Raw genomic sequence first — 25333 nt, 5'->3', positions numbered from 1 at the left:
ATTTTTAAGGATGAAGAGGAACCAGTTAGATGAGAAGGGAGAATATAGAGGAAGTTCCTGGCAGAGACAGTAAATGCAGCCTGACCTGTCTGAGTCAGGAAGGATTCCCCTCACCCCTCAGGAGAGGCTCCCTCAAGTCTCCTTGCTTCCCCTGTGGAAGCACTTACCTCTCTCATCTGGGACCAAGTCTCAATTCTCTCCCTGAAAGCTGGGGGCCCCCTCTCCGGGAGGTACTCCCTATTTCCAGGAGGGAAACAGAGAAGACCACCCAGCCAAAGCAGGCAAAGGTGAGATTCTGCCTCCCCATAGCCAATGACCCCAAGATAGGCCTTTGGTGCACTTAAGGGAGCCCCAGGTGTGTGCGTAACGATACACTGTGTCCCAAATTGAAGCAGAGAACAGCAACCGGAATGACATATTCAGATCCACAGAGACCATGGAACAGCTGGATGATGGTCGAATCACAGCTGTGGAGGAAGGGATCTCTCTTTTATTTCTCTCTCTCTCACACACACATGCACCCCCACCCCCATATTATTTGCAGTCAGGAAGAGAGATTCTGAAAACAGGAAGTCAGGAGGTACATCCTGAGTCCCCAAGAACTTCCTGGCACTGACCTTGGTAACAGAGGCATTGTGGTTTGTTGGGGGTGGTGGTGGGGTGTGTGTGCATAAGGCAGACTGGCACACAAGGAACACACCTTATGATAGAATAATAATAATTATTATTATAATAACAATATCATACATCCAGGACAAACCCAGCTGCCCCAAGCCAACTGCAAAATCCATATGTACAGTAGAGTCTATGCAGGTGGAGGAAGGGGCTGCACACCTGCACCCGCAGGCCTCACTTATACCAACTCCTTAAGAAGGGGCCAGCCCCTCCTTTTTCCCACTGCTGAAACTTGGCACAGGCTGGGGAGGCTGGCACTGCCAACGCCGTCCCTCTGTGTTGGGCACAACCACACCAAGGGGCCATACCCACCTTCCCCCCAGTGACCTGGCTGCAAAAGATGGTTGAATGAGCCTGTGAGAGACCAGGTAAAGGCAGCTGTGGGTATGGCTCCTCTGAGTCTCCTTTCTACCCACTCCTGGCTCTTCTTGCTTGGGCCTGCCCATAGCAGGAAGAGGCCAGGGACACCCATGGCACAGACAGGGCATGCAAAGCGGACTCATAACATGCTTGGCCCGCCAGGCGCCATGCAGCCAGCCTGGACTCTTACACAGGTGTCAGAGGGCTGGGTGGACAGTAGAGTCTGAGGGCCCCTCCTTGGGCTGGACAGATGATTCAATTTGTGGTGGGGCCTTCTGGGAGCTGGGCCCTTGAACAGGCAGCTGCAGAAATTCTGGAAGCACTAGGTCCTCTTTTCGAAGAAGGCCCCTCTGGTCATGGGCCCCGCTGCTCTGCACCCGGTTCAGCAGCTCCACCAGGCCTGGGAGCAGCCACAGTCAGCAGGCCCTCTTTCACAGAGCTGCTTATGTGAACCCACCTCAGTCCTGCTGTCTCACTGTGGCCACAGTCTCCCTAACCAGCATCAATGGCCCTACTGGTCCCAACTCCCAGGCCCCCAGCCCTCCTGCTTCAACCTCAGTGGTACTCAGTCCCCTGTCTTAGCTCAGTCTTCTCTGATGCCACCCTCAATAGTCCCTAGCCCTACTTCTCTAGTCCCTCTGGTCTCCAGTTTCCACCATCCCCCCAAAGTACCTTCAATATCACAAGTTTGCCGTTTCCCAGTGGAACTACTAGGTGCCTCTGCCAGTGAACTGGGGGACGTTGGAGAGGGATGAGAAGCCTTTTCCTGGGCTCTAGGAGGACATCCCTACAAAAATGTGAGGTCAGAGCCACAACTTAGAGACAAAAAGTAGCAGATGGAAGATGGCACCCTGGGTGTTTGCTCACCTGGCTGTGGCAGGGGGATGTGTTTCGGGTTTCACGAATCTTTCCACCTGTGACAATGAGAGCCACTGTTGGAGTTTGCATCTCTACTAGACCCTCTTCCTTCTAGGCGGGAGCCATACCAGTTGATCAAGCCCCAGAGCCTTGGTCCCCTTACCTGGAGGAGCATCCAAAACCAGTCTCTGGGCCGCCACTGAGCTCACTAGCTTCCCCAGATCCAGCGGCTGCTTCTCTCCTGCCTGTGGGGAGAGGTCAGCAGCTCCAGGGACAGGAAACTCGCTCCCCACAGTACTGCCCCCGCCCGGGTCACAGGCCCCACTGCTCACCTGGTGCAGTTCCACCTGTTCTAGGCTCAGGCCGTGCTTAGCCAGGATGGGGTGCAGCGCCTCCTCCAGCCGCTTGGTGGGCTTGGCCGAGATTCGTACCACGCGCTCTAGTGATGCCAGCTCAAGCCTGCACAGGACCCTTGGCTGCAGAGGGCCGGGCAGCCAACCCCTCTCTCCCGCAGCCCTCCCGCAACTGGCCTCTTTGAATGGTCAGGGCAAAACTGGCTTGGGGTGGGGCTTTAGACAGGGGCGTGGCTTCTATCACAAGGGGCGGAGCCCAAGAGAAGACAGGGAGACCAATAGACCAGAACCAGGCTTGAAAGGATGTTAGGACCAGAGACCTGGCCTGGGGGCTGGACACTCACTCGAAAGTGATCCTGTTCTCCAGCCGCACTTCCTGGTCCGCCAGCACAGTGCAATCCTGATCCAGGACGAGGGCCTTCTGCAGATGCCAGGCAGGTTCTAAGGGTCCCTCCCCCAACCCTGAGCCATCCCCGGGGGTCTTGGGGAACCATCTTTATTTCCTCCTCTGACCTCACTGTGGCTCCCGAACGATAAGAGAGAAGGGCCCATAGATAACAGAACTATACGGAGGCAGATGGAGTAACTTGGACAGGCTGGAGCTGGAGCCTGATAAGGTCAAGGCCAAGGAGAAGAGTAGCAAGTATTCTGGAGGATGCTCAGAAAGGTTATGGGAAACAGGGATGCTGTGGACATTAAATAATAACCGAGATGCTTTGGTAAGAGGCAGACAGGTCCTGGATCACTAGTCTGCCCTTGCTAGGGCAGGACAGGATCTGCCCCTTGGACAGCTGCCCCCTTGTCATGAAAAAGTCAACCAGAACAGCAGGATACCTTTCATCCCTCACCACACACCTTTGGTCAGCTTTGTCCCCTTTTAAACACTTGTTTGCTTGTCTCCATTCCCTCCTTACTAAGGGTACTTCTTGGGCTGGGGATAAAGCTCAGTGGTAGAGTGGTAGCCTAGCATGTGTGGGGCCCTGGGTTTGATCCCTAGTATCACAAAACAAAAATACTAAGGATGGTTCTTGCCTCCTCACAAACAAACAAACAAACAAAAACCCCCTATCTCCCAAAACTGCTATGAGACCAAAGATGTAAAGCATCTGGCACAGTGCCCAGCACACAGTAGGTACATAAACAGTAACTCTAGTGATTACCACACCCAGAGGCCTCACTGCCTATGCCAGCCCAGGGGTGGGGAGGGTGGGAGGGAGGGGGACAGCCTCTCCCAATCAGTAGGCCTGTGCTGTGTGGCAGGGACAGGTGGAGTGTGGGTGGCAGAGTTATATTTAGCCAGCATGAAAACCCATCTGGGCTACTGGCAGCTGCTCTGGTGGCCTGAGAGAGTGGGCAGAGTGCCTCCTACTGTTGCCCTCAGAGCCCTGCACTCCAGGTCCCTGAACTTGTCCTGCAAGTACCGACCTCCAGACCTTTACTTAGGCTCTTTCATCTGCCTGGAAGGTCGTCCCTCACAGCTGTCAGGCAAACTCTTCCCTATCCTCATCAATTGCTGCCTCTTCCATGAAGCCTCCCAGACCCTGGCCAGAAATACCTACTTGCTCCCAAGAGACTCCCTCTGGAGGTTTGATTCCTCCTAGTCATCTCTGACCTGGCTCACCTCCCGCCTGTGAGCCTGGAGGGCAGAACCTGGGTTTGGGTCCCTCAGCTCCTCTACCTTACCAGGGCTTTGGGACTTGGCTACTAGGTAAATGAAATCTTGATTGTCCCCTGGAATGCAGCATTGTTCCTTCTCCTCCCTCACTGGATGGAAAGCCCTCCCTGCATGAGTTTTACAATTGTTAGAACCATTAGATTTCTCCAAACTTCGTGGCCAATGTCTGAATTGAGACCCTACATAGCCTCCTGTTTCATTATTGAAATATGCCACAGTAAACTTTTTTTGTTTTGTTTTTGGTTCCAGGCAGGGGTTGGACCCCCTGGCATTTGACCACTGAACCACATCCGAAGCGCTTTATTGTAATTTATTTAGAGACAGGGTCTCATTGAGTTGCTTAGGGCCTTGCTTTTGCTGAGGCTGGCTTTGAACTTGAGATCCTCCTGCCTTAGCTTCCGGAACTGCTGGGATTACAGGAATGTACTACCAAGCCAAACCTGGGTGGTTTTGTTTAAAGCAAATTTTCCCTGAGGCTCCTCTTTAAAGCTTAATGCTAGTTTGCACTTAAAGGAAAGTTGTTCAGGGCTGGGGTTGTGGCTCAGCGGTAGAGTGCGTGCCTAGCACGTGTGAGGCCCTGGGTTTGATCCTCAGCACCACATAAAAATGAATAAGTAAAATAAAGGTATTGTGTCCAACCATAACTAAAAAATCAATATTCAAAAAAGAAGGAAAGTTGTTCAGAGGTTAGGTGCAATTGGATGCCCCGAGTGGCAGAGGAGGTGAGGCTTCTCCCCAACTGGCAATTTCAGAGGTGGGCCTGTGTGAATGACAGTCTGAATGGTGGGAGTCAAGCCAGGGGACCTCAGATCTAGCAGTGATTTCTCCGGGCTTTACCTCCCTGACCCATCACAGTAGGTTGATGGATAGAGCTGGAACCAGGATGGCATGCAGGGAGATAGGCTTTTTGTGGAACATGGGTGGATGTTCAAGTTTAAGTGAAATATTGGTACTGGGGTCAATTTTGAGTTGGCATGGGATAGGTAGGGTTATGGTACAGGATGGAGTTAGAAAGGGGGTGGTGATAGGGAATGGGGTTAGAATTAGGGTTTGGTTTAGTTAATTGGGAATTGAGTTGGGGTCAGGCCAGATCAGGTTCGCACCTGCTCGTTGCCCACCAGGTAGACCTTGATGTCAGGTAGAGAGAGGCCTCGTTTCTCACAGATGCCTGCCAGCATGTCGCGGATAGTGAGGCCAGGTCGGGCCAAGGCCAAGGATGCTGTGCCATCAGGCAGGTACACACAGCAGTACTTCCCTGGCCGGCTTTCACTGTCTCCCTCGGTGCTCCCAAGGCTCTTCCGGTGGCTCTGATTGTGGGCAGGAGTTGGGGAAAGTTGTTTGTACACATGCAAGTTATGCAGACACAGAGACAGGTAAGCTCACTGGGGCATACACACAAGCCAGGACACACCTGGAGGCAGCTAAGAGGCATCCTCCTAAAGGAACAGAGGTATGCACACCCAAGCTTGTGGGCACTCAAAGACAGGTACACCCATTAACACAATATATGCTGTGTTCACCTGGGCACCCACACATACACACACATCTGCCAGCTGAGGATATGCACCCATGACAAGAATGGGGACCATGAAGACCTCTCCCGTGAGGACAGGGAGAAATGAAGGAGTAGGAGGGGTTAGCTATGCAGGGCAAGTCAGGAATGGAAGTGGGAACATTAACTGGGAACGACAGGAATCACATAAAGGACCTCTGCATAATGGTTCTAATCTGTACCGCACCCCACTTCCCCCGGCAGTCAACTTACCTCAGATTTGCTGCTGACGAAGGCAAGGAAGCCGAGGTCCAGACTGGCAGAGGAATTGAGGGAGCCCTGAGACTCTCGCCGTAAGGCTGAGTTTGCGACCCCTCCAGATAGCTCTAGGGGAATTGGAGCAATCAGCTGGAATAGCCCCTTCCCTTCATCCATTCCTCTGCTGAAGCCGCTTCCCCACTTGAGGACCTTGTTTGGAGCTATCTTGCAGGGGCCCAATGTAGTGTGGGTCGCTGGAAGTATTGCTACTATGAAGGTCTCCCTAACTTCTGGGGATTAGTATGGGAACAAACCATCCGGGGAATGAGGTGGTCTCAGGGACCTGTATCTCTCTTCTTTTTTCTTTTCTTTTCTTTCTTTCTCTTTTCTTTTTTTAAATTGTTGTTTTGTTTCTTTGTTTCTGACTTACTGATTGTTAGTGGGCCAAGAAGGAGGAAGAGGACATTCCCAAAACTTGCCCAAACTCCCCCACCCCTTCTCTAGGGCCCGCTCCTGCTCTCACCTTTACGGAAAGACTTGCGGAGCGGGCGGCCACCAGGACCCTCAGCTAGTGGCAGGTGCCCCAGCTCCTCCACGCCCAAAGGCAGCGACTTCCCAGGTTTCAATTTCGGCTTCTGCGGGTACAGTGAAGGCCCCAGCGCGCATCCAATTCACGGGCGCACACGCGCAGACCTGCACTCAGCGGTGTTCCCTCTTGAAGAGAGTCCGCTGGGAACCCAGCCTCCCACCGCCCCTCATCCTCACCTTCCTCGTGGTGTCAGGGCTGCCGAGGTGCGAGGAGCCAGGTTCCCGCAGGGGGCGCCCCTCCGCCTCGGCCAGGAGGCACTCGCGGTACAGCGGAGATTTGACAAAGCGGGCGTAGCTGTCGAACTTCATCAAGTTGAAGATCTACCAGACAAACGTGCCGAAAGTAAGCAGGGGGCTGGGTAGGTGGGTCTCCACGCCCCTCCTGGTCCCAGGTTCCGCTCTCAGGCAGGCTCCGCCCCCAACCGAGGAACAGAGGTATGCACATCCAAGCTTCTGGGCACTCAGACAGGTACACCCATTAACTCTTCCCAGCTTCTCAGTTCCAGATGTCCACCTCCAGGGTCTGCCCCCCCACCCCCCAACTCAGGTAGGCTCCGCCCTCAGCCGGTCCTTCGGTACCTCTCGCAGACCCCTGCTTTTGGCTCTGGCTCCGCATCCGAGTTTGACCCCTCCACACCGCGGCTTAGGCTCCTCCCCTGCATCTGACCTCGCCCCTCCCCATTTGTCTCCTTCCAAGGCCACGCCCTCTCAGCGCAGGCCGCGCCCCTTGACACCGCTCACCTGAAGCTGCTGTGCCCGAAACATATCCGGCCGGGGTTGGGCCAGCACCTCCTCGCCGAGCCAGGCCTGCCGGTCGATATTCACGGGACTCAATGCCTGGCTGGATAGAAACTCCTGGTAGATGTTGCGGGCTTCCTGGGCTAGCTGGGGGAGGAGGACAGGGGAAGAAGTTCAGGGGACATGGCCCAGATCCGGGCCCCACCCCTCTGACCCAGCTCCCTCTTCCCCCAGCCCACCTGCTGGGTGTCGCTGGCTGGGATCTGCTGGAAGCGCTCGCAGGCCTTCCAGAAAGTCACGTTCTCCGCGCTGAACTCCTTCTTCAGGAACTCCTGGGAGGAGGAGAAAGGGGGAGGCAGTCAGGCACAGACTGGGAGATGTGTTCAAAGTGAGTAGGACAGACACAGGGCCAAGAGACCAGCCAGACAGAGAGGGCCAGACAGACAGATGGCTGCAGATCCGGAGGCACACAGAGAAAATAAGAAGCAGAGATGAAAACAGATAGAAGGAAGAAGAATTCCCAGCTGGGAGAGAGGGAGGGTGCCAAAGAAAGGCTAGATGGTGGAGAGGAGAGAGAGGAGCCGCACTCTAATCAACCTGAAGTTCCATCCATGCCCTCTCCCACGATTCCTGCCCCTCCTCCTGCAGAAGCATCTGCCATCTGCCCTTCCCATCTCACCCCATCCCAGAACTTACTGTGAAGTAAGCCAGGCCCAGTGGGTCTTGCAGCAGCCGCTCGAAGGATAGGGCCCAGCTGGCCACAGGCTGTTCCTCAGTGGGGAAGGGGCTGCTGGGGCCACTGGGGAGGCTGTGGATGCTGAGGGAGCTGCCTCTGCCCTCACCCTGTCCCTGGGACCCCGCTGTGCTGCTCAGCTCTGCAGGGGGATGGACAAGTTGGGGTAAGGCCGGCTTCCTTCCCTGGTCCCAGGCCCCACCCCACCTCCAGGTAGGCATCTACTCAAGAGATACCTTCTTGGAAAAATCTCAAGTGGCAGAGTATCCCCACTCACTTCCACCTCCCTCCCCTCTGCCCCCTAGCCAGGTCTCCACAGTCTGTCACTTACCTCCATCTGAGACAGCCAAAACCTAGAAGAGACCCAAGGTAGAAAATCAGAGCAGAGCCCAATGAGGAATTCCAAGGGACAGTTCCGACCTCCTGGGAGCTAGAACTGCGTTTTCCACTACCTGGAGAGCCGTGCTGGGTGTCTCCAGCCAGTCACTGCTTGGTCAGGGTTTTGCTCAGTCTGCCCAGGTTTATTTTCCATCATGCGCCAAACACTGTATGCTGGGACTTATGCCAGTTAACTTTTGGTGGCCCCTGGTTCTCTCTTCTCCCAGCCCTTGATGGATGAGCCCAAGTGGGCATAGCAACTTTAATCCTGTCTCTGCCACTTACTAGCTGTGTGACTTTGGGTGAATCAATTCACTTGTTGGCCTCTATCTGTAAATAAGGGATGATGCTAAGAATAGTAACTTCCTTCCTGGGGCTGTTGTGAGCATCTGAATCAGTTTAATATATTTATGGCATATAGAACCACTAGTGGCAAGCACATGGTAAAGGCTTTATCAATACTTGCTGTTGTCTTGGAGGAAGGAGAGGTCTCTCTAGTCAATGATCTGTTATTACAACTGTTTCCTCTTGAGGTGCAGGGTCTACCACAGGTCCCATCCCACCTTGGGCAAGGCATGGGGTGATATTTTTATAGATTAGAACATTGGATCTTAAATTTTAGCATAGAATGTCCAGGAGGGACTCGCTGTCAGAAGTTCAGTAGATCCAGGGTGGGGGCCTGAGGCTCTCCATTTCTAATTAGCTCCCGGATAATACTAATGCCACTAGGTCACACTATGGCTAGCACTGCTGTACAGGCCAACTCCACCATCCCCCACAACACACATGAACTGACATCTCTGGGAATCCTAATCATTAGTGAAACAGAAAAATCTTCCTCTCAAAACTGTTAAGTTTCTTTTTTAAAAAATATTTATTTATTTATTTTTAGGTGTAGATGGACACAACACAATGCCTTTTATTTTTATGCGGTGCTGAGGATCGAACCCGGGTCCCGCCCGTGCTAGATGAGCGCTCTACTGCTTAGCCACAATCGCAGCCCCACTGTTGAGTTTCTTTAGGTTCCTTTCCTACCTTCCTATCAGCTCCCTGGATTCCTCATGATCTCCTATCCATATAGGGTGGCCTCTACCCTTCTCTAGCTCTGTCCTGGCTCTTTGGCCACCCCACCCTTCTCCCAGATCTCCAGCTCCAACCATATGTAGCTAACTTCCTGCTAACATTTCTACCAAGTGAGCCATTCAAACTCAGCCAATCCCAAATGGAAGCCCCCCTGCTTCCACCAAAACAAAGTACTGAATTAGCTTTCCTACATTCCCTGTCTTTCTTCCCATCACCTGAGTCATCCCTAATTCCTCCCTCCCTCTCACCTCCTACATTTTTATTAGGACCTGTCACAAGAGCTTCCATCACCTATTTCTTCTTTCCATTCCCATTGGAAACAGGCCTGGGGACATTTCCCCCAGGAAGTCTCCCCTGCCCTGTTTCCTTTATTCCTGGCTTCCACCACAGTAACACCCAGGTCACCGAGTAGCCATCTGTAAGCCAAATCTTATTATTATACTGTTCCCAGAACTTTCTTTCTAAGTTTAAAGGATTTTCTCACACTTAAAAATTGAGAGATTTTATGTACAAACCCAACTTTCTGTCTTCTCTTAAGACTGTGATGTGCCAGGTGTTCCGAGTTTCTTCCCAGCACAGCAACTCTGACTGGCACTGAGCTGCCACCATCTTCCCTAGAAGGAACTCATAGCACTCAGAGGCTTTTGGGCCAGTGTGATACATCTACATTACTTTGAAAGCAATGGAAGGTAGGCATTGCCCCAGTCAGCCTGAATTCAAATGTATGCTCTGTAATCTTGTTAAAAAATAATAAATTGGGCTGGGGATGTGGCTCAAGCGGTGGTGCGCTCGCCTGGCATGCGCGGGGCACTGGGTTCGATCCTCAGCTCCACATAAAATAAAATAAAGATGTTGTGTCCACCAAAAACTGAAAAATAAATATTAAAATAATAATAATAATAATAATAATAAACCTCTCTGTGCCTTATTTTCTTCCTCTCTAAAAATGGGGTGACTTTAAAGGGTTGTTTCCATTTAATAAGTTAAATAGACATAAAGAGCTCAACAGATTATCTGGAAGGTAATAAATGTTCAAAGAACATTACAATTATTGTTGATGCCTGATGCTGCCCTTTTCTAGTTTTACGACTTTGAACTCCTCCCTGAGCCCCCTCTCCCATCTGGCGCTTGGAGTAAGAAGTTGCTGGTGTCAACCAAAGATGGCTGCACTGGGAGGAATAGAGTAAAGGTTGTAGCTTAAGCCCCAGCGAGTTAGAGGAAGAACTGGAAAAGCACCTGCTGTTGGAGGAGAGCAACTGGGTTAAGATGGAAAACCATAAACCACATGATACTCCCAAGGGAAATTCAAGTTTTGATATCATAGCCAGCAAAATTGAACAACTACCAGAAGCAGAAAGGAATCTACCTGAACATGGATCTCCATATGTTGGACTTAATGCTGCTGCCTGTGGCTAATAGCAAGACAGACTTTTTTGATGTGACTTACATGGAACACAGGCCGGAATAGCGGCTGGTTTACCAATGGCAGTGCTCCCAGTTTTGGCAGGGAATGCATCTTTCAAAGGTTTTGTGATTTGAATTGTGAAACCTCTACCGTGACTCGGGGTGGGCTTGTTGGTTTGTTTTTTAGGAGGTCTGTACCCTGTTTTCTTGGCTATACCTGTAAATGGTGGCCCAGCAGCCAGGTATCAATCAGCCTTGCTACCAGAGAAAGGAAACACCTTAATTTACTGGATTAAAACTTCTAAGCTTGTCTTCAGAAAGACGTTATTTCCCATTTTACTTCAGACTATGTTTGCAGCATACCTTGATTCTAGATAAAGGCCCTTCAGTTCCTGAACTTCACCTAGAAATCCACTGATTTTAAGCAAATGTGCATACAAAAATGAAATTGTAAAGATAAAAAAAAAAGAAAGAAAGAAGGAAGGAAGGAAGGAAAGAAAGAAGGAAAGAAAGAAAGAAAGAAAGAAAGAAAAGAAAAGAAGAAGTTGCTGAGCAGGAGACAAAGTTTGCACAGAGCGTGGGACGCGCTCCTGGGCACACCACGCCCTGCAACCCTCCCCAGCCCCTCCCTCGCGTATCCTGCCTCTCCACTCCCCCAGGTGACCCGCATCATCAGAGTCATCTCCCCCAAAGAATGTCAGTGCTACCTACAGTTAGAGGAGAAAGCTCTAACTCCTGGGGACGGAAGGCAGGTGACAGCAGGGACACGTGGAAGCGCTTGCCCACCCCACTGCGAGGTCCCTTTCCAGCCTGCTTTTTGTCTTTCTGGCAGCTTCAACATCCCGCACCTGCCTTCCCTCTTCCTCCCCGGGGAGGCCGCCCTCCCCCAGTCCTCCTGGAGTCATCGCCCTCCCACTCCACCGGGGCTGCCTGGTCTTGCGCTTCTCGACACCCCCAGCCTCTATCCTGCTCCCCAGCTTCTCAGCCTCTCCTTTGCGAGGGCCAGGAATCGCAGACTCGGCAAAAGGTGCGAGTCCAGAGCAGCCCACACTCCCTTGGGTTCGGCTCTCAGAGGTTTCATTTCTACATTAAATTCAATAGACTGTCTGTGCCCTTAAGTGGAGCTCTCCAGGCCCCGCCCCTCCCCATGGTCCCATTCTGGGACCCGGCCCACCCTGACCCTCCTAAGTTTTGCAACAGGTGCCAAGGTACAGTTAAAACCCTACCTGGGCCTGACTAAGAACCCTCCAGCCTCCCTGTTTCCCTCCCCCTCACCTCCACCCTACACTTGATCAAACTTTTCTATTTTCTCCACACCCCTACCCACTCCTGCTTCCTACTTTGCTGTTTTCTCTGTCTGAGTAGCTGCTTTTCCACACACCCCCAAATGTTCCCAGATCGGTGCCCATTGACCTCAGTCATCATTAAATACCAGTTCCTCAGAACTGACCTTCTGGCCTGGCCTTGGGCCCCTGTCCCCAGGTGGGGGTCTCTCTTCCCTGTGCATCTGGTAGCTCCTGGGGGGTGGGCCTGGTTAAGGAGAGGGAACCCATCTGAACCCTCCTCTCCAAAGGCACCCTCTTTGACAGAGTCCCAAGCAGCCCTTAGGGCTGTGGCCCAGGCATTTCCTTCATCCCACTTCATGCCAGTCACTGGAAGCCCCAGCATCCGCCTCTGCCCCCTGAAGTTCTTCATCTAGAGCCCCTTTTGCCTCACTAGTTGTTGACAGCACAGTTGGGACTGAGCAGGTATAGGGACAGAAATCTAGAGCTGGGATGGAGTAGGGACAGAGTTCAATTCCAGCTTTGCCATGGCGGGGCAAGTAACTTCTCTTGCCTAACCCTCAGTTTCCTCCTGGGTAGCAGGGGGCTTGTCATTCCCAACTTCCCCAGGCTGCTGTGAAGGTGAAATGAGGCCCTGGATGTGAAATCAACAGGTGTGTTTTGGTAAAGCTGCATCCCGTGGCAAAGTGGGGTGCAGATTCCTCCAGGCCAGTGCTTTGACCTGCACAGGCTAGCAGGCCTGGGGAAGTCTTGTTGAGCAGGGCTGGACTCCCTCACCGCTCACTGGCCTTTGCCTGCTGGAGGAGAAGTGGTGAGTGAATGGAAGAAAAGGGGAAGACAGGGTGAGGAAGGGTGTGGTGACCAGTGACACCCTTGACCACAGTTGGGCTGCAGTTTGCCATGCTTTGATCTTAGGAAGCAGGCCTCAGGGACCGGATGGCACCTGAGGGATACTAAAGTGAGGATGAGGTTCCAAATTTCCTGAGCTCCAACTGTGTGACAGGCACCCTTTGGCAGTTCTCACTCCATTCATGTAAGAATGTGTAAATTCATCTCTGCAGCAGGTATTGTTGCCCCCATTTTAAAGATGAGGAAACTGAGGACCAAAGAAATCAGAGGTGGGAAGAGGCAGAGCTGATATTAGATCCCAAGTTGTCTACCTCTGGAACCTGAGTTCTTTCCTACACTGCTTCCCTCTGTGAACAGGGGTGCTGGGAGGCTCAGGAGGGGTAAAGGGCCCAGTGGTTCCTCTTGAACTCTGTGTGACCTGTGGAGGGGTCAGATCTAAAAGGGAGGGTGATTTACTGACATCTTCTGTCCTAGACACCTCTACCATGGTCTCATTTCAACCTTGAGAAAATGGATGCTCTGAGAGTCTTTCCAGGGATGTCTACACACAACCCTGGTTGCCTGGTCCCTTCGTCCTAAGCCAGCCCTGTGTAGCTGACCCCCAGCATTGGCCCCTCTGTACGGCCATCCTGCACTGGAGCACTTGTCCTTAGGCTGGACACCAGGAACACAGAAAGAGATGCATGGGATTTATGAGGTAAATCTCCTTGGCAGGAGGGGAACACTAACCAGGTCCCCCTGATGTGACAGAATGTGATTACTGCCCCTCGCCAGGCTTCACCTGAAGCCTCCCCTTGGTCCATGTCCATCTATGCCTACTCTGTTTGCCCGCATGCAGGCTTCTCTCTATGCCATTTCTCCATCTGGCTTTGGGGACCGTCTTCTCTATGGCATGAAGTTAGTGGAGAAGTTCAGTTCTTCCTGCCAGGTCCCCCTCAGCCTTTCCCTACCCCTGACCTGCAGCTCGAACTCAAAGCTGAATTTTATTTCAGTATTGATTTACCCATGTCTTGGTGCCTTGCCAGACTGAGAGATGTTTGGGGCAGAACAAGGGCCCTTGGCTCCAGTCTTAAGTGCCTCGCAGAAGGGGCAGCGCACAGCAGACCCCGAGGAAGGTTGAGTGAGCAAGAGTTCCCAACTGAAGTGGCAGCTGGGGTGCATGGAGATATTCCTGGGAGGGGGCTGAGAGCCATCTCTAAGTGACAGTTTCATTGCAACTCCCTGACAAGCTGAGTGACAGAAAGACGAGGCTGAGAGCTGAAGCTGCATCAGCAGGGGATGACGAAGGATGGGGGTGGCGGCAGGCAGAGGGGAGGATCAGAGCCAGGCAATGCTGAGGGGACGGGTCCAGATCTGACCCTTCTACTCGACAGTTGACCTGGGCACATTATTCGTTCCTCTGAGCTTCCCTTGGGAGGTAACTTCTGGAGGAAACCAGACGCCTGGCCAACAAGTGCCTCTCCATCCCCATCCCTGCCCAGTTGCCCAGGCCTGTCCACCCCTCCCTCCCCCAGGCAAGCACAGCCTCAAAAAGCTGCCCAGTGGCCAGCCAGCAGCCAATCTGTGACCCTGGGGATTCCAAGAGCTGACAGAGGGAGTTCAGGAAGGGTGAAGGTACCCTGTGGACAACAGCCTCTGCAAAGAGCCAGGACATTGACTGGACTGGGGACAGAGCTTGGGACACCTCCCTATTCTGAATGACTTTTGGGTAGAGCAGCCATGCATGGCACTGGAGGGACAGAGGCTGGGTCTATCTTTGGGCCCCACGTGCTGCCCAGCAGTTCTGGGTACTGTACCAAAACATCAATCTAGCTGCCCTTCTGAGCTGGGCCTGGGACTGCTCCTCTGTGGTTTTGTAGCCTGGACATTGGGGGAAGGTTGAGCAAAGCATCATGCCCCTGGGCTGGAAGTGCAAGGCCCCATGGTCCTTGAACTCTCACAAAGTTTGGGTGGTGGTAAAGATAGTGAAGTGCAGTCGAGCTAGCTTTGGAGGATTTTTCTGTCTCCCACCCAGCTAGCCTGGAGATAAACAAAAAAAGGGATGCCGGAAGGAAAGATGGAGACAGATCTTAGAAACTGGAGGCAGGGGTGGAGTTTGGGAGGTGGTTCAGCTTCTTGATGAGGCAGGAGAGCCTTGAAGAGGGGCAAAAAATATAGAGAGCATTGGACTGACATTTGCCCTGCTCTTGCAATGGATCAAGGACCTCATGTTCATCATTCTACTTAGTCATATCAACAAGACTGTGATACATTTCAGGCTCCTCATTTTACAGATAAGGAAACTGAGGGTCAGAGAGGACCTCTGCCAGTAAGGGGCAACAGAGCTAAAACTGAAACCCAGGTCATTCCAGATCTACTGAATTTGTCCTGTGGTACTAAACTAGGGTCCAGTTTGGGGGTGCTGCACACTATCTGGCCTTCCTGGAGTTGTTGGGGGTAGGACTCTTTTAAGTGAGCCAGAATCAGGGGAGAAACGGAGGTTCAAAGCAGCCTGCCCCCTCTGCTGAATGAATGAAAAGAGCCAGAACCTTTGAAGGCAATTCTGATGGGGTGAGCAGCTTGATAGAGGGTATAACGGATGGGGCAGCTGCAGCCAGAGGCATCCTAATCCTCAGCTACCTCCACCCTTCCTGAAAGCCCCAGAACAGGACAGGCAGAAGCTTTCCATCCTGGCCTGACCTTGCAGACCCATCCGAAGCTGCCCAAAGAAAATTAGTTTGGGAAGAAAGCTTTCAGAGCAGGGGAAGTTAGACAGCAGTGACCTAGTAGGGGCTGCCTCTAACCTGACCTTGGGTACCTGGGCATGGAGTGAGGAGGGGAGGGCAGGGACTGAGTGAGAAGTGGGGGCCACAGTAGAGGTGGGCAGTGGCCAGGGGCATATCAGGTCTCCCTGCTAGCCTGGGGTGCAAGCTGCTCCAGGTGGGGCCAGCACCAGTAGCAGGTAAGGGAGCAGCATGCTGACCTGCGTGCTGGACCAGAAGCCTTTGCCCACCCTGCCCTGGTCTCACCCTCAGGGTTACACCAGGCTCCTAGCAGGGCCATCTAGAAGGGTCCCGGAGCAAGGGCACCAGGTCCACTGCCTGCAACTGTTTGTCCCAGCTTCGCCCACCTGCTGGTAGCCCATGGGCTCTTACTTGGCCCTGTTGGGTGTGCCTCCTGGGCTCCACCCTGGGTGTGCCCACCCCCTCCTTGTGCCCCTGGCCCATAGCCGGCACTCACCATGCGCCCGTTGGGGACGCCCAGGTGCTTGGGCTTCCCTGGCATGCCGCTGCTGATCACAGGTCCCTGCTGCGGGGGCCGCCCACCATGGGGACTGTGGGCAGCACCGGCCAGAGCTTGCACAGTGGCAGGCAGGCGTCAGAGAGAGCCCGGCTCTGTTCCTCCGGGCCCTCACATCCTGAAACACCAGCTCACTACCTCTTTTTTCTGCCACAGGAAGTGTCTCTATAGAAACCAAACCACAGAGAGAAGCAAGGTCTAAGAGAGCGAACGCCTCTTCCTACACACACACACACACACACACACACACACACACACGCACGTTCATGCACACACACACGTCGCCAACACACCCTTGGCAGCACCCTTCGCAGGCACCAATACACAGCAGAGGCCTCCCAGTCCGGAACCCAAGGAGGAGCCCCGCCTGGTCTGGCTCAGCCCTGGGAGCTCCAAGATTCTGTGTGAGCACACAGAGTGCATGGTCACACATTTGGCACCTGTGTACCTGGGAGGGGTTCCTGTGGACATGCTTACATGTGCCCTGGGTCCTGCATATCCACGTGTGTACTTTGCTCAGCACACCCGTGTATCATACCTACTGTGTGCCAGCAGTGTGCATGCACAGTATCTCTGCCCCACTATGTGCACATGCAAATTTACCACCCCTCATCCCAGACACCTACAGGCTGTCATCTCATGCATGGGCCCAGTTGTGCAGACAGTAGATATCTTGTGTTCATGGTCATGCACACACAGACCACACAGGTGTACATATTATAAACACTTGGGCTTTCCCTCATAAATGGCACCTGGGTGTTCAGTCATAGGCACTCACTGTTCCTTGGACAGGCACATGGGACAGGCATACCTGTATATAGGCCCATATATAGCCAGTGACATATGTAACCAGGTATGTGCATCTCACCTACCTGGGTAAGAGAACAGATCAGGTACATCTATGTTGAAGGCCATGTGCATACATTTTTCATTTGCATAGAAATGAAATGGAGCAGGGAATATTGCCTTGTCTCTATAAAAGAAATATCCCAAACCAGAGTGGTCTTGGTTGTAGGACTGTCTCAGCTCAGATTTCTGTAAGAAAAATACCATGGGCTGTGTGACTTAAACAACAAACACTCATTTCTCACAATGCTGGAGGTTAGGATAGTCAAGATGCTGGCAGATCTGGTGTCTGATGAAGTCCCCTTTCCTGGTTTGCAGATGGCCGTCTTTTTGTTATGTCCTCAAGTGAAAGAACAGAGAAGAGGACACACGTTCTCTGCTGTCTCTTTTTACAGGGGTGCTAATGCCATCATAAGGGATTCCTACTCACAGCGTAGTTACCTCCCAAGCCCTCATCTCCAACATCTCCAAATACCACTGCCCTGGAGGTTATTGTTTCAACATATGAATGTTTGGGGAGACACAAACATTCAGTTCACAGCAAGTACTGGTGGCTGAAGGTGACCCCTACCCTCAGCCCTGAACCAGCCCCAGATGGATTCAGGTGCTTTAACCAGAGTCCTCAGTTTGCCTCCTACTTACACATGCATGTCCCCATTACTTGGACTTATATTTTACTCTAAGTGTGAGCTAACTTAGAGACCTCAAGTCACTCACCACTCTGGTTTGGGATATTTCTTTTATAGAGACAAGGCAATATTCCCTGCTCCATAATCTATCTCTGCCCCCCTGTCCCCTTCTAGGGCTGTCACCTGAACTCTGCAGTGGCAGAAACTTGAGTCACTTCTCACTACACATTCATGTCCTGTTCCTCCCTGGCTAATCTCAACTTCTCAGGACCCCTTATAGGTACTTCTGACCATGTGACCAATTCTCATCAATTAAGGGAATGGAATGACATGTGCCATTTCTGGGCCAGGCTTTGAAGAAGTAGGTGTGTGCCCTCCATATTCTTTCTTTTTTAACTGGCTGTATATAGACAATGAGGCTCTAGGGGATTGGGGATTCATAGAAGGAAGAAATGATGTCTGTGCAAGGATGCCATCCATCGACCTGGAATATCAGTTCTGGACAGCCATGACAGCTCTCCAGAAACAAACTTCCTTGAGCCATTGTACACATTAGGGTATGTTTGTTATAGCAACTAGCGTGACCCTAGTTAATACATTTGATTCTCTCCAAACATCTTGCTTCAGTTCATCCAGACAGAGGGATTCAGTCAGACTTGGTTTGTGTAGGGGGTGGGGATGGGGTTGCTTTCAGACATAGGTCATTGTCAATGGCGTTTTTTTTTTTAAAGATGAGTTTATTTACTCATTCATTCATTTACTCATTCATGTAGTACTGGGGACAGAAACAGGGCCTCATGCATGCTAGGCAAGTGCTCTATAACTGAGCCACAACCTCAGCTCAATGGTGGTCTTCTCAAAGGTGGTACTTATGAGGGAGTTTAGGATGTATGCCATAAATGAAGCCTGCCTATTTGCTGTGCTATAGATCCAAGCCTAAGCTCATAGGGTGTTTTATAGTTTATAGTGTCTTTTGACAGAACTTCAATTGATCCTCACAACCATTTTGTGAGTAGTATTCATTATTCCTATTTTATAGATCAGGAAACTGAGGCTCAGAGAGAAGTGAGTTGTCCAAGACTGTATATATCATGTTAGAGACTTGCTAAATGGCAAATGCACCCTGGGTGCTGGGACCTGGGCTTGAACCTCCACCAGCCCATGAGCAAACAGTTCATCTTCCTCCTGTCAAAGGCCCAGTCACAAGGACTTCCAATTAAGTTTGTTCATTCCTGCTGCTGCTGAAATGCCTCTCCCCAACTCTCCAACAGGGATGCCAGTTCTAACTCTTCCCACAGGGGCCCCAGCTAACCCTGGGATTTCTTATCTCTTAGCTCTCATCTAGTCTTCTCCACTCCATGGAATACTTTCACCCCATAGAACACCGACCTCAACTTCCCTCTCTCTGGTTTCCCACAGCAGAACAGTTACTAGAACCTAGTTTCTGATGGGACTTCTGATCCTTCTTCATCCTTGGCTTAGGTCTTACCCTTATTTGGTCATAATGAATTCAGTTTTCCTAACAGACTCCCCTCCAGTCTCTTCTCACTCCCGCTAGAGAAATGCACACATCAGTCACTGCTGTACTTAAAACCATCTCATTGAATTCTGAAAAATGGCTCCTTGGTGGGGAAATGAAGACCCTTTGAATTTTGGTCTCAGCCACTCCCCGTCTTCAGTCACATTCTTCCTATCTGTTCCAAATTGTTGTATTCCTAATGCTTCCAGGCACCATCCTCCTTGACTTTGTATCTCAGGTTGTCTCTACTGAGAATTCCATTTCCCTCCCTGGTAAATTCCTACTCATTCTTCATGACCCAACTCCAGGTTCTAGAACAAATAATCATTCTTTCACCAACTAACCACCTCTTATGTGCATTAAACTAGATGCTGGGATTCAGTAGTGACTGTAGTTGACAAAAATCCCAGCCCTGATGGGAGTCCAGTGGAATGTACATGTCCTTGTTTGCACAGGTAAAGGTTAATCTCCAGAAGTATAGACCCATTGGGAGGGGAGGCAGAAGACTTTTGTTGTCCCTCCCTCTCTCTATTTGTATGTATATATACAGATACATATATACAGCTGCCTCTGTATCTGCAGGATCCACATTCACCAATTCAATCAACTGTGGTTGGGAAATATTAGGGAAAATTTTTGAATCTGTACTGAATATATACAGACTTTTCTTGTCATTATTCTCTAAATAATGCAATGTAACAACTATTTTCATTTCATTTACATTGTATTAGATATAAGTAACCTAAAGATGATTTAAAGAATATAAGAGAGGATGTGCATAGGTTATGTATAAATTCTATGCTATTTTCCTTTTCTTTCTTTCTTTTTTTTTTTTTTTTTTTTTGTATTGGGGATTTGGCCCAGAGGTGCTTTACCACTGAGCTACATCCCCAGCCCTTTTATTTTTGGAGCCAGAGTCTCACTAAGTTGCTTAGGACCCTGCTAAATTGCTGAAGCTGGCCTCAAACTTGTGATCTACCTGCCTCAGCCTCTCAAGTCACTGGAATTATAGGCCTCTGCTACCACATTCAGCCTCTATGCCATTTTATATAAGAGACCCAAGCATCCTCAGATTTTGGTACTGAGAGGGTTCCCTGGAGCCAGCCCCCCTTAGGATACCCTGTGGTGTATATCAAGCACACCATAATAATTTATTGCTTTAATACAAAATAGTAATTTAAAATATATGACTCAGAGCTGGGCATGGGGTGCATGACTATAATCCCAGCTACTTGGGAGTTGAAGCAGAATTGAAAGTTCAAGGTTAGCCTTAATTTTTTTTTTTTTTTTGAAGGAATAGGATGTAGCTCAGTGGTAGAGTGCTCCTTGGTCTAATTCCCATTACCAGAAAAATAAAACAAATGACCTAGAAAAGAGGTCTCAGTACTAAATGCTGAATACGTTCATTCATTTTAAGAGGACAGGTTCTTAAAATAAAGGAGCGACCAACAAACATCTCATCCTGTTTCTATAACAGGAATCATTAATGAGACAATTGATGTACATCAGTGGCCAACGGGAGGCTAGGTTGGAAGAGGGCTGCCTTTGTAGAGAGGCAGTCCCCATCAGCCCCAGTTTACAGTCCTCTTGCAGGAATGTGGGTCTAGATTTTCCAATTTTTCTTGAAAAAGTGGCAATCGGGATTTCCGATGTGAATTTAAGTACTCTGACTTAAAAGTATTGGTAATTAAATCATTTATTGAACTAGTTTCAATCTCTTATCCACAGCCATCTTTGCCAAACTTTTCATGGATGCTTCTTCCAAGACAGGGCACCGTCATGGTTTGGATTCAGACAGGTTCCGACCATCACTATGGTCCCAGGCCAAGACCTGGGTCTGCTCCTCCTGCTTCAACCCGACTGGACCTGCGGAGTTGGGGGCAGTGGAGGCCTGCCGCAGTCTGGCTGGGCACAAATGCCGCAGTCTGGCTGGGCACACAATCACGAGCCACCACACAGCTTGTAGATTCAAACAGCAACTCTTTATTCCCGAACTCACACCAGCCGTCTACAATCACGTTCTGGGGAAATCCACGTTCTCTGCCCAAATCCACGTTCTCTGCCCAAATCCAACTCCACTGGGCTTCTATCTCCAAAAAAATACTGTCTGAATCCCGTGAGAACTCAAGGGGAACTCAGGCAGCAGGATACGCCCTATTCCCAGGAGGAAATAATCTTAAACCTTAAACCTGGAACCTAAACTGGGAACGCCCTAAACACGATTATCTTAAAACCGGGAACACCCTAATCTGCCTTGGTCCTTGAGCAAGGTCACCTACATTCAATGTCGCTGCAACATGTCAGCAACATGGGGTACGCTGGCAAGGAAACTGTCATACCTACTTGGCTAATGGCTCCCAGCATCTCCCCCCTTCTGATTAATTAAACAACAAGCAATGTGGCTTAAGGACCGTGTCTGGTAGGTTGTCCAATTCAACATATGGTTCTTACCCGTCATCGGAAAACTGACCTTTAGGCGTCAGCCTCCTGTCTTAGGTTGATACCACTGCAATTGAATCATACCCGTCACTGACTACCGGTCCAGCATACAGCCATACTTGTGGATAGGTCTATGCACCAGTGGGGGGGTGAGGTTCTTTGCCTCACCTCTGTTGGCCCCCAAATTTGGCCTTGGTGCCAGTGGGGGAGTGAGGTTAATGTGGCTTATGGACCGTGCCTGGTAGGTTGTCCAATTCAACATATGGTTCTTACCCGTCATCGGAAAACTGACCTTTAGGCATCAGCCTCCTGTCTTAGGTTGATACCACTGCAATTGGATCATACCCGTCACTGACTACCGGTCCAGCATAAGCCATTGGCCCCCAAATTTTAGACCATCACTAGCAGAAGGGAGGAGGATACAGAAATGCCACGACACCAAGCCAATTGACGGCTCCTTGGGAAAAAATTGCATCACTGGTGACACCATCAGCAAAGATATGTCAGCACTACCACAATTAACATGGGGTGCGCTGGCAAGGAAATAAAAATTGCATCACTAGTGACACCATCAGCAAAGATATGCCAGCATTAACACAATTCGCTGCACCAAACGATAGTTACATAGTCCAGGCAAGTTCTGCAAGCAGTTCAAAGCAGAGGAATCTATCAATATGTCCATTTCCTCCCAAAATCCGTTTCCTCCCAAAGTAAGTTGACTCTTTGATTGAGCATTACTTGTTGAGTTCTTCACCGGCACTGGGATGGAGATAGGAATTCTGGCAATGATGCTAAAGAGACATTATCCTGAAAAGAATTATTAAATATAATGAAAAGGAAAGGTGAAAGTAAACAAACAGATCTGTTAACCTACTTTAAAAACAATCCTTAACAGCCTTTTACCTAATTTAAACTAGTAAACAAACAGATCTGTTAACCACCTTTAAAAACAATCCTTAACAGCTGTTTACCTAATTTAAATTAAACCATTTAAATCACGTGAATAAAAATAATAATAATTCGGATCCATTTTTTCATGAGCGCTCCTCATATAAGAAATATGGACATACGCACATACAGACATACAACACAAAACACAAGAGTGTACACAAACGTACAACACATAAGAAAATAGTAAAGGCCTTGTAGCTTTACCTAGGTGAAATCTCCATTGCAATGTTTAAAAACTCCACCGTCAAAAAATAAAACTGATCAGAAAAACATTAACCTAGGTTTGTATGAGCTCAAAAAATCCATTGCAATGTTTAAAAACTCCACAGTCAAAAAATAAAACTGATCAGAAAAACATTAACCTAGGTTTGTATGAGCTCAAAAAATAAAAATAGAACCTTATGATGTGGAAAAATGCAATAATAAAATAGATATTGAAAAAAGCACCCTGGTTAATCACTATCACAGATGTAAGAATGGCCAGGCTGGAGTTCTGGATATCAGCTGTTATGGATTTGAGTCAAATCATCTTCTTTTCGATCTGTAGAAATTGTTTTAGTTAATCTCTCTGGAATCCAAATCGGCTGCTGTTCTCCCTGTGGAAAAACACAAACAGACCCCCGACTCCAGACAATCACTGGGTCAGGACCTTTCCATTGTCCTGTTAGAATATCTTTCCAAAGTACTTTAGCCTTATGTACATTTTTTGGATACATATGCCTTTCCGTAGCACTAAGTCCTGATGAATCTAAATTTTAAAAAGTTTAGGGTAAAAAGGGTTATTTTAAGTTTATCTTTGGGGGATATATACCCCTTTCCAATTCCCTCTTTTTGCTTTAATAAGTATATGTCTGTATCTAATAGTTGTCTTAGCTTCTTGCATTTTCTATCTGAAATACCTTTACTTGACATTTTCAACCATTTTTTCTTATTTCTATCTTCTAGTTTGTTTTTTTTTCCTAAGGTTTGTATATTTACCCTTAGTTGCTTATTTTCCTCCTAGTTTTTTTTTTTCTTCCTATTTTGTGGGTTTAAAATTTTTGTCTTCCTACATTTTTTTATCTTTCTACATCTTTTCTATCTTTTTTTGTTTTTAACTTTCTATACTTCTGTCTTTAAAGTTTTTCACTTTAAATTTTTAATCTTCTTTATCTAAATATCTTTTATCCTATTATCTTCCCATTTTTTTAAAGTAATGCCTTTAAGATTAACTAGGCTTCGAATGATGCAATAAAGCAATCTTTTTTCCGCCATGAAGGTATCTCGACCACCTTCAATTTAACCTTTTAAAGCCTTTTAATTATCATCTATACTGTACTTTCAGATGTACTTTTTCACCACCTACAGCTTCACTCTTTTAAACAAGGCTTAGATTCTGTTTAAATCGCTTTAATGTTAGTTTACATGTCTGCCCTTCAACCAAAGGCTTTTTTTTTTTAACTCCATTGAGAAGCTTTGTCTCAATCTGCCATGTACAAATACCTTTTTCTTCTTTCTTCCTTTCTCAAGCTTTTAAAGTAAGTCTAGTTTCCTCAAAATCTTTTTAAACGGCATTTTACAACTTTTTACTTTACCACACAGAGATTATCTCATCTAGAAACATTTCTTTTTCCTTTAACCTTTTATATTAAAATATATTTCCACATCTTGAATCTTTTTCTCTCTTTTTTAACCGTTAACCCTTTTTATAAATTCACATTTTGAAACAACTCTTATAAAATTTCTGATTTAGACAAATTACTCCACTTTAATAAGATGAAAGACTTTCATGTTTTTTATGATACTATAATACTATAATTGAAACCCAACTGAAAATTTTTCTACTCTTTGTATATAAATTACACATGATAGAATCTTAACTCTTAGTAACCTTGTTTCAGCAAAGACACAGACCAAAGCAATATTAAACCTTTTTCCATTTACCAATTTATGAAAACACACATAATGTTTAAATATATTACCTTATGGAACTTAATAAGTAAAGAGTACTTGATCTTATATTTAGTGGTTGATATTTTAACACTTTAGCTTTGTAAATTAATTAGATGTCTGTAAAAACCAAGATCTTAGACAAATGTAGTAAACAGAACTAGCCATCTCTTTCTTGAAGAAAAATCCTTCTACAGGATACCATGATGGTCCCATTGATATACTTAATAACTCGTCTTTAAAAAGCCATGGGCTACATTTTTGTATTGTATCAACATATGCCCTAATTGTTCTTGGTCTCACTGGGGTGCCTCCTTCCTCTAACAATTTCTCTTGCTCGGAGGCGAACAACTTCAAACCTTGAGTCAACCATTTTCCCCAGTTTGCCTGAGAAAGTTCTAGGAACAGGCAACTTGAAATAAAAACAAAATAAATCAAAACAATAACACATTGTTTTTTGAATTGGTCACCCATTCTTTCTCTCTTCCTCAAGAGCGAGAAATTTCACTTACCTCTAAGCTTCAGAAGTTCCCCGTAGGGGCCACCAAATGCCGCAGTCTGGCTGGGCACACAATCACGAGCCACCACACAGCTTGTAGATTCAAACAGCAACTCTTTATTCCCGAACTCACACCAGCCGTCTACAATCACGTTCTGGGGAAATCCACGTTCTCTGCCCAAATCCACGTTCTCTGCCCAAATCCAACTCCACTGGGCTTCTATCTCCAAAAAAATACTGTCTGAATCCCGTGAGAACTCAAGGGGAACTCAGGCAGCAGGATAATTAATGCTGCAGTCTGGCTGGGCACAAAATCACGAGCCACCACACAGCTTGTAGATTCAAACAGCAACTCTTTATTCCCGAACTCACACCAGCCGTCTACAATCACGTTCTGGGGAAATCCACGTTCTCTGCCCAAATCCACGTTCTCTGCCCAAATCCAACTCCACTGGGCTTCTATCTCCAAAAAAATACTGTCTGAATCCCGTGAGAACTCAAGGGGAACTCAGGCA

General features: G+C 48.7%; 1 protein-coding gene and 1 pseudogene across 1 annotated transcript; one reads left to right on the top strand and one right to left on the bottom strand.

The window, feature by feature from the left end:
- Positions 1 to 707: 707 nt before the first annotated feature.
- Rgs14 (regulator of G protein signaling 14) lies at positions 708 to 16123 on the bottom strand. The gene is made up of 15 exons (XM_027941144.2): positions 15947 to 16123; positions 8062 to 8083; positions 7694 to 7872; positions 7237 to 7329; positions 7001 to 7144; positions 6437 to 6580; positions 6195 to 6306; positions 5687 to 5799; positions 5025 to 5228; positions 2591 to 2667; positions 2226 to 2352; positions 2057 to 2138; positions 1903 to 1949; positions 1708 to 1822; positions 708 to 1435 (listed from the first exon to the last, which is right to left on the bottom strand). The coding sequence occupies exons 1-15, from the start codon at positions 15989 to 15991 to the stop codon at positions 1233 to 1235; spliced, it is 1707 nt and encodes a 568-aa protein (XP_027796945.2). The 5' UTR covers positions 15992 to 16123; the 3' UTR covers positions 708 to 1232.
- On the top strand, positions 10458 to 11029 carry LOC114097257 (transmembrane protein 126A pseudogene; annotated as a pseudogene).
- Positions 16124 to 25333: the final 9210 nt, after the last annotated feature.

The sequence above is a fragment of the Marmota flaviventris genome, chromosome 5, assembly GCF_047511675.1.
Source record: "Marmota flaviventris isolate mMarFla1 chromosome 5, mMarFla1.hap1, whole genome shotgun sequence".
NCBI lineage: Eukaryota > Metazoa > Chordata > Mammalia > Rodentia > Sciuridae > Marmota > Marmota flaviventris.
The sequence above is the reverse complement of the archived record's forward strand: the minus strand, read 5'-3'. Positions and strand labels throughout refer to the sequence as shown.

What these genes read in the sequence shown, in the direction of transcription:
- Rgs14 (XM_027941144.2), bottom strand. Translation starts at nt 15,991, where the DNA reads ATGCCAGGGAAGCCCAAGCACCTGGGCGTCCCCAACGGGCGCATG. An exon ending in CAGCCAGCGACACCCAGCAG is followed by an intron (nt 7,145 to 7,236) that starts GTGGGCTGGGGG and finishes CTCCTCCCCCAG; the next exon opens with CTAGCCCAGGAAGCCCGCAA. An exon ending in GAGAACAGGATCACTTTCGA is followed by an intron (nt 2,353 to 2,590) that starts GTGAGTGTCCAG and finishes GGTCCTGTGCAG; the next exon opens with GCTTGAGCTGGCATCACTAG.